Here is a 14,048-nt window from a genome sequence, read left to right on the forward strand (position 1 = left end):
TTTTCTGACCGATGAGCTTTGTAAAAATCGACACGTTTCAGAAAGGCGGGGCATAGAAGAGAAACAATAATGTACAGTATGTGGAAAATAATGTTTTTTTTTAACCTTAAACTGCATAAACACATTTCATTACACCAAATACACAAAATAATGTTCTTTTTAGCAACATCATATGACCCCTTTAATTCCCACAATGTTATTTAATTCAAAATATGTGATAACTTTGATATTTATTGTTCTGACCAGGCATATCAAGCGTATCAAGCTTACCATACTTCCTCCCCATCCAGGAAGTCCTTTCTCTCCTACATCTCCCCTCTCTCCCTATTGGACAAGGAGAAGCCAATAAGGAAATCCATAATACTGTATGTCTAATTCAAGCCATGAAATTCAAAAATGAAACTCATCATGTATTTAAATGCCATGTTGTCATCGTTGACCTCATCTCTGGACTCTGACCTTTTCTCCTCTTGGTCCTCTGGTCCCCCTCAACCCTGCCTTGCCTCTTTTACCCTTTAGGTATAAACCACCAACAAAAAAAATAAATTTGTTGTGCCTTTGCTGTAAATATTTAATCTCACTGGGCACTGACCTGAGCTCCTGGCAGACCTGGTGAGCCATGTACCCCTGCCTCACCTTGTAGACCCTAACAGAGTAGATTTGAATTGATATAATTGGGTTATTCAATCACATGTACTATATTTATATACACAGACAAGCCCAAAACGCCACACCATCTTGTTGAACAAATGCAATATTCTGGGTTTTAATGGTCTGTACCTCTAAACCAGGCAGTCCCGGTGATCCTTGAATGCCTTGAAGGCCGTCTGGCCCCTAAAGAAAAGAAATGCCTTCAATTTGAACATGTAGTGGATTTACAGGCAATTTAAGGAAGCAATCAAGAGCTTCCATCTTAGTGGAGTTCATTACAAACTCACCTCCACCCCTAGTTCTCCTTTATCTCCTGAGTCTCCTTTCTCCCCTTCAGGCCCTGGGAGACCTTTAGGGCCTAAAAGACCTTGGGGACCTACTGAGCCAACACCTCCCTGTTGGCCAAGATATGAAAATTAATGAGTTACTCTTGAGATAAAAATTAATTTGTTGTTTCCCGGTTTCCCCAAGAAATCCCATAAGAATAAACTATCAAGAACAGATTATCTGGGGGAGGAATATGAATGCAAAGAAATTATCTTTACCTGTGTCCCGTCTTTTCCTGCATCACCTCGCACGCCTTTGGGACCTGCAATTCCCTGAAGCACAGATATGAATATTGAGAACAACAATAACACAACAATTCAGCAATTCTTTTGACATCCAAAGATTTTCAATCCAATGTAAAAAAAGACGTTACATGTTATGCACATATACAGTAATATGTTTTCAAGTGGATCAGAACCTCAGGTCCAGTATCTCCTGGCTCACCAGGAAAACCACTCGGCCCAACCTCCCCCTAAAAGAGAAGCTTAATTTTAGACCATAAAAATAAATAATCCAAAGATGCTCTAAGTGAACAATCAAACATGCTACCTTGCTTCCTGGAGGTCCATCTGGCCCCACCAATCCTGGATGGCCTGGTCCACCCTGAAACACAAGAAAACAGGAACTGTTTATTAGTAACTTCAACTATGCGGCCATATCACGCATGAATACAGGGGTCATTCATTCTCAGGTCAACACTCACCTCTACACCTTTTAGGCCAGGAGGTCCAACACCACCCATGAGGCCTGACTCACCCTAACATAAAAACAGCCAACGTTCACAGACAATCACAAACAAATGCAATAAAGCTGATTCAAACAAGTACTGACAAGATACTATGTATTTTAGTGTTTAAATTAGATACCTACATTACCATTGAAAACTTCGGGGTTGGTAAGATCTTTCTTTTATGCTCTTAAGTCTCTTATGCTCACCAAGGCTGAATTTACGTTATCAAATATACACCAAAACAGTAATATGTTAAAAACAGTTGTGCTGCTTAATATTTTTGTGGAAACTGTGATACATTTCAGGATTCATTGACGAATAGCATTTATTTTAAATAAAAACTTTTGTAACATTATAAAATGTCTTTACATTTTTACCACTTTATCACTTTTGATAAACTTAACGCATTGTTTCTGAACTCAAACCTTTGAACAGTAGTGCATATCAAATGATAAAAACAAAATGTTACATAAAAAAATACATAGTGAAATGCTGATTTGCACTTACCTGCAGTCCAATTTGCCCCTTGTCTCCTTTGAGCCCCCTCTCTCCCTGCTCCCCCACTTCTCCCCATGGTCCCTCTAAACCAGTAAATCCTCGCAGGCCTATATCACCCTGAGGAAAAAAAATGAAATATAGTACAATAGCATTTTCCCTTGTGAAATGACACAAGCTGTAAAAGATAAATGACCTTTTCTCCTTTAGGGCCGGGATCACCAGCAACTCCAACTGGACCAGCATCGCCCTTCATTAGAAGAAATACACCAATATTGCTCTTACAGTGACAGTGAGACTTATTGCATTGGAGACATATGACTTTAGGGTTAAATTGCACAGTCAAATTGCACGACATTAAGAAATTGATCTGCACACCTCACTGCCTGTTGGGCCTGGTGTATCCATTAGACCTTTAGCACCTGGAGGGCCAATGTCTCCTTTAGGTCCTTGAAGACCAGGTTTTCCAAAGGGACCTCTGTCCCCCTGCCAGTACAAAAATGACATTGTATTAATAAAAAAAAAATGTAAAAGGTAAAAAATCCTGTATAAATGTTACTGTGTCAAGCAAATATAATTTTATAATTATTTCACCATACCTTATCACCTTTCCTTCCAGGAGGCCCCTCCAAACCTGACGGACCAGATGGACCCTGCAGAGGTCAGAGAGCTTTCATCACATCTCTGTTGCCACCAATTTCTTAAATTTCTTCTCTATAACAATGTTGTATGTAATAGTAATTTTATTCTGGTTCATTAAAATATCACATAACCATGGTAAAATCTCTGTAATGCATGGCCTCTAATTGCTTTAGTTTGTTATGCTGTACTGATCCAAGACCAAATAGTTTTGCAGCTCCATGTCAATCTAACCTGTGGCCCTTCCAGTCCGAGAGGCCCGTCATCACCAGAAGGGCCCATCATTCCCTGTGCAATTATAGAAACTTTCAGTGATTTCATAAGGAAGCACAATTTGTGATTCTCTAAATCTCATAAATCACTTCAATCACCTTTTCTCCTTTCTCCCCATCTATACCTGGCAGTCCATTTGCCCCCTGCGGACCCTGAAGAAAGATTTGCAGCAATTTTAACTTGACGTTCTTCAATGTCCTTCATGTAGTGAAGCTTTTCATCAAGTATAGTAGGAAGAATCACTTACTGGAATACCTGGGGGCCCGTTTGGCCCAGGGTCCCCTGGGGGTCCTATACTTCCACGGGGTCCTGGTTTTCCAATGACCCCACTGACCCCCTGAAGTCCTGGAGGACCCTATAGTAGACAATTATTTAGAACAAATAAGTGTTTAGAAATGATCAGCCAAATAGAGATATAATGTAAATGAAAGAGCTGATTGTGTGCTTACACATGGCCCATCTGTTCCCTGATGCCCGGGATCTCCTTGACGGCCCTGCAGAGATGTAACCCATGGTTTACAGTTGAAGGAAATAAATGAAGCACTTTATATTTCAGCACTGCTTTATAAGGAATAAACTCCACTGAACTAGTAAGGTCAAGATCTTATATTTTCTTGGAGAAATGGTATATACTGCACCTGGGGTCCTGGTGGGCCCTTTTCTCCTACTGGACCAGGGGGACCCTAAATAACACACATAGTTTGGGAATATTAGTCATCACAACATGCAAATGACAGTGTCACAACAGTGTAAACCGAACTATATTTATCCATAGAATTGAAGAAATAAAGATTCCCAAAATTTAAAATAAAAACGATTGGCTTGTTTTAGATCCTAGTGTTTGTACTTGATCCCACACTTACTGGTGGTCCAGACTTCCCAGTTGGTCCAGGAGGCCCTCTTAGACCTGGCTCTCCCTATAAGAAAACAAATGTCCTCCTTTACCTAAAGTTACTATTGTAAAGGCTAAAAACAGTATGGCTATGCTCTAAACCCAAGTGAGCTGTCTAGTTTTTTAGTCATCAACCTAATAGGAAGGTTGTTCCAACCTTGCAATGGATAAGGGAATTCCTGAATGCAGTCATTTACAGTATGAGGTTCCATTTTGGTTAGGATGTTGCCTTAAAAGTCAGTGGCCTATGCAGACTGCGAGGCAGCACACAAACCATAAGAATGGAGCCTTTATCCGTAGGTGAGCTTCATTCTTAGACCTGGCTCTCCCTATAAGAAAACAAATGTCCTCCTTTACCTAAAGTTACTATTGTAAAGGCTAAAAACAGTGTGGCTATGCTCTAAACCCAAGTGAGCTGTCTAGTTTTTTAGTCATCAACCTAATAGGAAGGTTGTTCCAACCTTGCAATGGATAAGGGAATTCCTGAATGCAGTCATTTACAGTATGAGGTTCCATTTTGGTTAGGATGTTGCCTTAAAAGTCAGTGGCCTATGCAGACTGCGAGGCAGCACACAAACCATAAGAATGGAGCCTTTATCCGTAGGTGAGCTTCAACATTATAACTGCAATGTACAACAGCATAATATAATGACATATCGCTGGTTAATGTGGGATGGTTAAAGTGTAAATTGTCTTTACTCTGTTTCCAGTGTGGCCCAGTCTTCCTCTCATACCCACGTTTCCTGGAAGCCCCTTAAGAGAATACGACAGAGTGAGCTGGCTATGTCAAAACATCAACCTTAAACATTATTATCCTCATCCCGCTCCCTCTCTCTCTATAAAAGCCCTGTAGAGGGGTCACTTACATACATGCCAACAGGGCCCTGCGGTCCCACTGCTCCTGTCTTTCCAGGGAAACCCTGAGAGAAATAACCACACATGCCAAAACATCCTGAAAATCAGCAGCTCGATTCCATGAACTACAGTATATGAGAGCAAACAACAACAACAAAAAATCATAAACATACCCTCTCTCCTGGTGGTCCTGGACTGCCCATAGGCCCCTCTCGTCCAGGTGGACCCTGTCAGTCGAAACGAAATCATTAGTAGAGATTTAACAATTCACAAACAGATCACTATGCTGTGTTTTTTTATGGTTAAGTTGCTGAAGTGGTATTAGTCTAATTACATTTTTCAATAACCTCTCTGTTCATAAAAAGCTAATTGAATAGGCAAAGTGAATCACCTGAATACAACTAAATGCTAATATGAGATAAAGGCTGTGTTTATTTGATAAAAAAATACAGTAAAAAAATCCTTACTGTCACTTTTGATCAATTTAATGAGTCCTTACTGAATAAAAGTATTAATTTAATGCTGATTTACTAACACTTTACAAAAGCACAAAATCTACTTTTGATATACATTAAGATTAATAACAGCAACAATGGAACATACTACCATGTCATAAAATTGAATCTTGATACCACTCGATACCCCTTTGTTGAACCTTGTATGACTGCATACCATAGCATGGGGTCAAGAGTTGAGTTAATCGGCTCAGACACAACAGTAGTTGTGTAGACACAACAGTAGACAGACTTCAAAGCATACTTATAAGACAAGTTAAACCGAACAATGACTGATTTAAAGATCTAAATAGGCTTTGATCTCAATTTGTATGAGCTCCATTGTTGTGTGAGAGAAGAAGAGTAGAATGTATGTGAGTGTAATCATCTGCTTTACGCACACAGAAATGCTAAAAATAAAATAAATTAATAAAATAAAAAATAGAGAAGACGTACACACAACTTCAACACCCTCAACTCAAGAACAATCATTTTTCAGCCGGATATTGAAAAGCTGATGCGCTTTTCAATGAATAAATTATGAATAAATTATGAAAATTTAACAGCATATGCCCTGATTTGGATGCACAGTGCAACAAATTCAATATGATGAAAAATAATGTAATATGGATTCAATTTATTTTTGTTTTCTAAATGTAGGTACTGTAGGTAATAAAACTGGCAAGTCCAATAAGTAATTTCAGCACGGGGTCAGGAGGGTGTCTACCTTGCAAGCAGGGGAAATAAACTTTGAAGTGATTATAAAGATGTCTGTTGAACACATGAATAGAGAAGAAAACTCACCATAGATCCAGGGGGTCCGTCCTGACCACGTTCTCCAGGAATCCCTTGCAATCCCTGAGGTTTGAGAAACCAACCAAGACCTTACAAGCCTGTGTGTTCATGTGTGAACCAGTGTTTTCTGCTGCCACCACTTACCATTACTCTTCTCACCTACTGCATTTTACTAGACTCATTTATGGCTGGTAGGGTGCAAATTAAACTTTGACAAGCTGCACAAAAACACTGGTGCCCACTAAATTCTTGGAAAGGCTGTCTTTGTTTGTATAACCTCTTTATGATTCATAAAAGGCATAGCCCATCCTCTATAAAATGTGATCATCGTTTTTTATTTGCTCTGCACCGGGAGCTCAGTCTGCTGGATTCATGAATCCTGCATTATAGAGCTCCTTTCACTGCCAAAAACGGCTCATTAATGCTAAATAATGTCTGTTAGAGGTGCTTGAGAAAGCTTAGCAGTGATGGCTAAATAAACAGCCTAGCCTTGTTTCAGCCTAGTAGCTAAATACTACATTAATGACTTTATAAAAACAATATAGACTTTTAAACAATTGGAAGGTGGGCTATTCCGTTAAGAGAGCTGAACCCACCATTAGTCCTTGACTTCCTGCATTACCCACAAGGCCTTGCAGTCCCTGGAGCACAAGAAAGAACAATGAGAATCAATTTAAACTTTCATTTAAATCTAGAATTAGAAACCATAATATTATAATGTTTTTGCACAATAGCCTTCTATCTTATTATTACATGTTTCTATTTAATTGATGTAGAAATGCATCAGTGACATCTTTTTTACATGGTATTTTTTCTACATGGTTCATGGTATTAGAATATAGAATGGGAACCTGTGTACCAGGCTTTCCTTCAGCTCCAACAGGTCCAAATGGGCCAGGTAAACCCTGCAATAAACACCATCAACACTGACATCATCAGCATTCTACACAAAGATTGACATTAGTCCCAGCTTTTGTGTCTGAACACTTACAGGAAGTCCAGGCATGCCAGTGTGACCCCTCTGCCCTGTTCGACCCTGAAAATTAGATATGTATTGAGACTTTATTAAAATCAATATCACACAGCACAACTAGTTGAAAAGATCTGTTTATAATACCTTAAAGCTTAGAACCATATTATATGACAATATACCATGAAGTGTATTACCTTTAGGCCTTTAGGACCAGACTTTCCAGAGAGGCCTTCGGGACCTTTGCTCCCCTTCAGTAAAATCAAGATGGACAATTCACATTGGAGAATATTACACTCAATTTGAGACACTAAAAATCTTAATGCATGTAATTCAGGACAACTCTGACCTTTGGCCCCTCCTTTCCCACTTTGCCATGCGGACCAGCTTCTCCATCCTCTCCCTGTGTGAGGATATTGAGTTATGACTTTTAGGACTAATGGTGTACAGACAAGCAAAAAAAAAGTCTATTTTAGTATATTAGTGAAGCAATATTAATGTAACTCATACCTGGATCCCCTGTGGTCCTGGCAGGCCTCTGATGCCTGGGAAACCAGGAAAGCCTGTTGGTCCCTGCTCACCTTGAATGCCCTGTACCCCTGGGGCTCCTCTAACACCCTGGGAGGAAAATACAATTTTCAACAAGTGACATCTGTTATCATGAGGATAGTAACCTATTATATCAACTTGAGCTAAAATGTAGACACTATATATACTCTAAACTAATTCATAATTGTATGTTTACTTTGTTTCCTTTAGGTCCAATGTCTCCCTGGTCTCCATCAGGTCCTCTGTTACCCTTGAAAGACAGTAAAGCCATTAGATATGAAAACTCTATAGTCAAGACAGGTAAAAAATAGAGATGGCATGAGCTTACTTTGATACCAGTAAAACCTTTTGGACCTTGTGTTCCTAATACACCCTAAAGAAAAATGAAGAAAAAACAAACTAATTAACCAGTACATATGAGAAATAGGAAATTACATTGGTTAAATTTGAAATTTCAAGTTGAAGTTACAAAAAAAAAAAAAACCTTGGGATTTGTTTTTTGCTATGTGGTATGAACTACAGTTGAGCTTTCTCATTAGGAAAAAAAACTCTTTAGACTGAATTTGGCTGTTACCATTAATCCATCAAATCCTGGCTCCCCTCTGAGGCCCACTGGCCCTGCAGGTCCCTGTAAATGAACAGGGATAAGAAGGTACATTATCATTTAAAAGTTTGGGGTCAGTAAGTTTTTTTTTAAATTAATAATTTTATTCAGCAAGGATGCATTAAATTGATCAAAAGAGTAAAACAATTATAATGTTACATAATGTTGTTATAATGTAAGTTTTTCCTTAAATAAATGCTTTAAAAAACATATTATACATCAAAGAATCTGGAAATAGATAATGTATAATTGTTTCCACAAAAATATTAAACAGCACAACTGTTTTCAGTTGAATGCTGGAGAAATGGATACTAAAAATTAAACTTTGACATCAGAAATTAATTAAATAGAAAATAGAAAACAGTAGTAATTGTAATAATATTTCACAATATTACTGTTTTTTTTTTTTTTACTTTATTTTTGATCAAACATATGCAGCTTTGGGCATAAGAGACTTATTTAAAAAACATTTAAAAAATCTTACTGACCACAAACTTTTGAACACTAGAGTATGTGTTCATATTAAATATCTTGTGATACTGAACAGCATGAAGTCTTAATCTTTAATGAGTAAGAAGATCAAAGCAATTTAAAGATAGATTCTTCACTCTGTGAGAAAAGAGTGCTTACAGGTTCTCCTTTGGGACCAGGTAAACCTTCCCGACCTGACAGTCCCTAGTGGAAAAGCATATGAATACAATAATATGGATCATGATCAAGTAATTGTTTGACAGAGTCTGTCATGGGCTAGTTAGTATACATATATTAGTATGCGGATATCTATGTGAAATAACATAACCTCAAATGATCCCTGACTACCATCTCTTTATTCAATCAGTTAGATTCATTATAGTAGAACAAACATTCACCTTCAGGCCCCTTGGTCCTGGAGGCCCAATCTGTCCCTCTAATCCCTGGGGTCCCTATAATGACATATACTGTAGGTTATGTAGAGGTCATTTATCAGTAACTTTACGATGTCCCAAATATCTATCTATCTATCTATCTATCTATCTATCTATCTACCTGCTCCTTCACATAGTGTTACATTAAATGCTAACAGAAGCTCATTTCAGCAGTGATTGATGCGAGGCTTTTGAGAGCCACAAATGTGATGTACCTTTTACATTAAATCTGACAAACTGCAATAATCTGTGGTTAAATCTCAGCAATGATGGGTGGTATTGTGTGTCTAATAACTGTCTCCCTTTCACACACATAAAAAACCCCCAAGCAAATTAATTGCCACTAATTTGAGGTGATATCTTGATGTCTTGCTCTGATAAAAAAAGCAAATATTGGTCTATTTATGAATTACATTATTTGCAGCTGTCTTGACAGACTGTCAGATTTTCTTATTACGAATACGATAACATTATAATTAAAGACAACAACATTTTGGTGCACAATTAGTAGGTTAATAGTACTACAAGAGCAATAGTGATACCTTAGCAAGTACCACTAATAAAAACGAAGCTTGCCTTAGTAAGCATTACTAAAAATGACAACGTTGCACCATAGGATATTACCATGTCTCCCATACGTCCTGGACATCCTTGTTCACCTGGCTCCCCAGGTGGCCCCTAGTAAAGAAGGTTAAGAGAGAGAGAGAGTGAGAGAGATCATGATTTAGCAGAGCAGGTGTTGTCATCTGAGCTCAGGAAGTACTGCGCTACATAACACAGGTGTTGCTGAGCCTCATCAAAATCTTATTAAACCTCACCTGCGGCCCAGGTTTCCCCATCTCTCCTTCCAGACCAGGCGGACCTTGCGCTCTCTACAAGCTCACGAAAAACAGAACAGAGTCAGGGATATTACATCTTCAGAAACATAACAAATTTCACAAATATGTGTTGCATACTTACAGGCCAACCTGCACGGAGAAGCTGGAAGAACGAAGTTTGCTGGAGGAGAGAGTGAGAGAAAAATAGAATTATTTAACTGAGCATCACATGACTATCCATGTTTATCACATTATTAGCATCACAGCTGATATTAAAGCTTTATCTGATGCTTTATCAAGTTAAACCTACAAAACTGCTCTATTTGTCATAAGGATGGGTCAACTTGTTGTCAAACAATCAGATAACATCTCTTTTGAGAAGTCGCGACTTTCATAGATACAGCCATATGTATGATGACAGATATTTTTTAGTTTCTTATATGCCATAAATGCTGCGTTTGAAATGCTGATTGTTCATATTTGGGCAAGAACCAACTCAAACCTCTTTTACTAACCATAACGTGAACAGAGTTTTAAGAAAATCTTTTTCCACTCAAGTTTTTATAGGCCACATTCCCATTGTTTTTGACCCATTCAATATGACTATAAAACAATGAACAATAGCACTACTTTTATTTTACTATACTAATTACATCTTACATTTAAAAAATTTAAAAATATTTTATTTTTATAGCTCACCAGAATATTTATTTATTTATATTTACTTATTTATTTAATAACACCCTTCAAGATTCGACTATTGCATTATGAAATATCATGACTTTATAATGATTTTGTTTCAAAATATTATGCAGCCCTACTGATCGGGGTCAGGAGAACTCAAAATTGGCCTAATTATACTGAGCTTCCTTGTGCTGATTCATTGGTTAGTCATTCAGACTACCCACCAATTAGTCTATATTCAAAATATGTGTTTCGGTCATTCCTGGTCTATTCTTGAAGCTTTTCTCTCTGTTACTCTGAGGAGTCATTTTAATGAAGGCAAAAGCCATAACCCTACAATTCTGGTCTTACTAAAGCTTTAATGATCCATTCTCATCCAACCAGACTCTAGACTTAAAAGCTGCCCTGTAAACTACAAAGGCGTTCACAAAGGCAGCATGCTGCACACAGGACACATATCCCAAAATGAGTTACGAGGTCACAGGCTGCTTTTAATTAAACCATGCTCGACACAGGTTTCGGTTATCAGAGCAGATGTGTTCAGAGATACGGAGCTGGAAACTGACATGGATGGTGAGATTGATTGATTGTGCTGAGGTGACCTTGTTCTGGGTTTGAGTAAAGGGGATATCACCCCTTCAGTTACAGGAACAACTTATGACATTATGCAGAACTAAGAGTAGAAAAGTCGTTGCCCTCAGCTGGATTACTGGATGTACAGTGCGGGATGGTTCAAAGACTGTAGGAAACAAATACCGCATTACAGCAACAGAGAATTCCTTCCTTCTTCTCTCTCTCTTTTTCTCTGAGGGCATCTTTATTCAATCATGGCTGTGGTGCTCATCTGGGCCATTACACAAGATACAGCAGTGCACTGACAGCCACATTAAAGGGATGAGGGATAAAGTTTAATTTTGTAGACAGGGAGACCACAGACAGGGATGGAGCATGGAGAATGGAGAAACTGAAAAAAAGAGAAAACTTACCTGAAATGCAGCCCATTCCTCAGGTGTGTTTCTCCACAGGTAGAATGTGGGCAGCCCAGGTGGCCCAGGAGGTCCTGGGACTCCACGGCGACCTGGACGGCCCTTAAGCCCAATGGAACCCTAAACAAAATCACAACAACAAGGAAGACTGCATCACACACACACAAAAAGATTTACACTGACATATGCTTACAATCTTAAACAAATCTCAAACCTGATGAAAGCTGAACTGTTAGGATGAAAAACAAAATTCCATCACACATCTGCACTGTATAAACAGGCATGTTGTAAAACAGCACTGTACATAATAGATCTGTTCAGTTTAGACACCACCAGATAACTGATAAATATTATATAAATTATCATGACTTTCACCACTAAAGTTATAAATAAATGTTTGTTTCAAGATGTAAATATCAACTGCTACAACACAACGCCATTCAAAAGTTGTGGGTGAGCAGGATGCAATAAAATGATCAAGACATTTGTAATGTTACAAAAGATTTCTATTTCCTGTTGTTTTGAGCTCTCTATTCATCAAATAATCCTGACTTTTTTTTTTACAGGTATCACAGTTAATATTTTTGTGAAAACTATTTTCAACATCGATAATAAGTTTATTGAGCATCAAATCAGACTTTTAGAATGATTTCTGAAGGATCAAATAAATGCTGACTTGATGAAATTAAGAGATTTCTTTCAATAAATAAGAGACTAATAAAGAAGACAAATAAATAACAAATAAGAGACTTCTTTTTAAAATTGTGCATCAGAACCTCTTTGCCATGACACTTGGCACATCTACTATGTTTATAGTGTAAAAAGGCTCTATATAGAGATGTGAGAAAGACTAGTAAATAAATGCAAGAAAGAAGACCAATCCCAATTAAGTTTGCAAATATTACAATGATGTCACCACTATTGGTTCAATTTCCAATGCTGAACTGATGAAAACTTTGGTGATTGTTGATTTTAAACTTTAGTATGTAAGTCAATAGGAAAATCAATAAATGACAGAAGTAGAAAAAGAGGCTGAAGAATCCTGAAGAGCACAGTATAGGAAGTCAGACTGACAGCATGTCTTTGCAAGCTTCCCTGTTGGCATTTGGACTTCTGTTTGGAGACTGAACATATAAGAACAGTCTACTGAAGTGACAAAGGTCATAGAAGGACACAAGGGGTCAGCTGGTCATGACCACAGGCGTGTGAACTTTCCACAAACTTGTGGTAGTGAAGCACTTTGACCTCGGCTTGCCTTCATTCACCATGACAGTGCAGACACTCTGAGAGATTCACATTGAGTGCTCTAGTCCATTTCTCATTAAAAAACATTCTGATTATTATCATACCTTATCACCTTTGGGTCCTGGATAGCCATCACTCCCAGGACATCCCTAGAAGGAGTAAGGCATAGTAAAAGGCATAATAAAAACCTTAAACATACAAAGTCACAGAGCGTGACCAAAATAAAACATACAGCTTTCATTTTTAACAGAAAGTGAGCTTGTTTAACAGAGTTAAAACTAAAGGTTTATAGCACGTAAAAAAGATGTAAAAATAAGCAATAAGGTGTAAAAAACATTAACTTTAGTGGCACTCTGACTACGGTAATACAAGCACATTGTTAAACCTAAACATAACCTTTTAACCATCACAAAACTATTCTAAAAGCAGGATGACACCTGGTTTGCACGTTTTTTTGCAACAAAACCATTTACACAGAGTAAAAATATTCATCACTAAATGGCACTGAACAGTTTGTGACAAGCTTTTTGTCATCTGAGCCAAACAATTGCTCTAGCTTCAAAAAATGTTTTAGGTAACAATAACAACACTGCACCACAGTACAATATTTTAGACTTAAGTGGTATATAAACACATATAAATGCTTAGTTTTAAACAGAAAATGCTTTAACTACCTGGAATGATAAAGTCAGTTCCTTATTCAACATATGACTAAATGCTTGACCCCCACCAAGACAGAAATGCAGGGTATGGTAGTAACAGAGATGTGAAAAAAGGGGGCATTAATAACTGCATCTCTACTGCATTTTGCTTTCAGACAGAGCAGTATCTCCTTAATGTTTTCAGCCAACTGGTAAATCAACCCTTCATTATCTAATGGAGGCCTTTTACAGTGCCTGGGCCACTGGAGCTCAGCCAGAAGCCTCCAGATGGCACAACATCTGGGTTTACTTCTGTTAGACCTGATCACTTGTAAAGTCAGGTGAATGTTGCATTTTGATTGGGTGAGGCAGATGGGTCGTTCCTCCAACAGCCAATTATAGAGAGCCATATGAATCATGCCAAGGCGGGAAGTGAGACATGTTGACATATGCAGTATGCTGTGCAGCTTAAAAAATGCTGAAATATACATATAC

At 38.0% G+C, this 14,048-nt stretch overlaps 1 protein-coding gene across 1 annotated transcript in view; it reads right to left on the bottom strand.

The window, feature by feature from the left end:
- The window catches only part of LOC107736908 (collagen alpha-1(I) chain-like), a 49,323-nt gene that overhangs the window by 7,573 nt on the left and 27,702 nt on the right, over nt 1–14,048 (bottom strand). The window contains exons 8-46 of the mRNA XM_016548297.1: nt 13,017–13,061; nt 11,668–11,787; nt 10,140–10,178; nt 9,998–10,051; nt 9,804–9,857; nt 9,144–9,197; nt 8,905–8,949; nt 8,245–8,298; nt 7,999–8,043; nt 7,867–7,920; nt 7,632–7,739; nt 7,471–7,524; nt 7,319–7,372; nt 7,143–7,187; nt 7,003–7,056; nt 6,748–6,792; nt 6,161–6,214; nt 5,036–5,089; nt 4,874–4,927; nt 4,707–4,760; nt 3,979–4,032; nt 3,754–3,798; nt 3,565–3,609; nt 3,363–3,470; nt 3,214–3,267; nt 3,077–3,130; nt 2,803–2,856; nt 2,582–2,689; nt 2,400–2,453; nt 2,216–2,323; nt 1,682–1,735; nt 1,528–1,581; nt 1,397–1,450; nt 1,197–1,250; nt 939–1,046; nt 781–834; nt 593–646; nt 460–513; nt 271–324 (exon numbers count right to left, since the gene is read on the bottom strand). Coding sequence (XP_016403783.1) covers nt 271–324; nt 460–513; nt 593–646; nt 781–834; nt 939–1,046; nt 1,197–1,250; nt 1,397–1,450; nt 1,528–1,581; nt 1,682–1,735; nt 2,216–2,323; nt 2,400–2,453; nt 2,582–2,689; nt 2,803–2,856; nt 3,077–3,130; nt 3,214–3,267; nt 3,363–3,470; nt 3,565–3,609; nt 3,754–3,798; nt 3,979–4,032; nt 4,707–4,760; nt 4,874–4,927; nt 5,036–5,089; nt 6,161–6,214; nt 6,748–6,792; nt 7,003–7,056; nt 7,143–7,187; nt 7,319–7,372; nt 7,471–7,524; nt 7,632–7,739; nt 7,867–7,920; nt 7,999–8,043; nt 8,245–8,298; nt 8,905–8,949; nt 9,144–9,197; nt 9,804–9,857; nt 9,998–10,051; nt 10,140–10,178; nt 11,668–11,787; nt 13,017–13,061 — 2,364 coding nt within the window. The remainder of the gene's footprint in view (nt 1–270; nt 325–459; nt 514–592; nt 647–780; nt 835–938; nt 1,047–1,196; nt 1,251–1,396; nt 1,451–1,527; nt 1,582–1,681; nt 1,736–2,215; nt 2,324–2,399; nt 2,454–2,581; nt 2,690–2,802; nt 2,857–3,076; nt 3,131–3,213; nt 3,268–3,362; nt 3,471–3,564; nt 3,610–3,753; nt 3,799–3,978; nt 4,033–4,706; nt 4,761–4,873; nt 4,928–5,035; nt 5,090–6,160; nt 6,215–6,747; nt 6,793–7,002; nt 7,057–7,142; nt 7,188–7,318; nt 7,373–7,470; nt 7,525–7,631; nt 7,740–7,866; nt 7,921–7,998; nt 8,044–8,244; nt 8,299–8,904; nt 8,950–9,143; nt 9,198–9,803; nt 9,858–9,997; nt 10,052–10,139; nt 10,179–11,667; nt 11,788–13,016; nt 13,062–14,048) is intronic.

The sequence above is a fragment of the Sinocyclocheilus rhinocerous genome, unplaced genomic scaffold, assembly GCF_001515625.1.
Source record: "Sinocyclocheilus rhinocerous isolate Xijiao unplaced genomic scaffold, SAMN03320098_v1.1 scaffold192, whole genome shotgun sequence".
NCBI lineage: Eukaryota > Metazoa > Chordata > Actinopteri > Cypriniformes > Cyprinidae > Sinocyclocheilus > Sinocyclocheilus rhinocerous.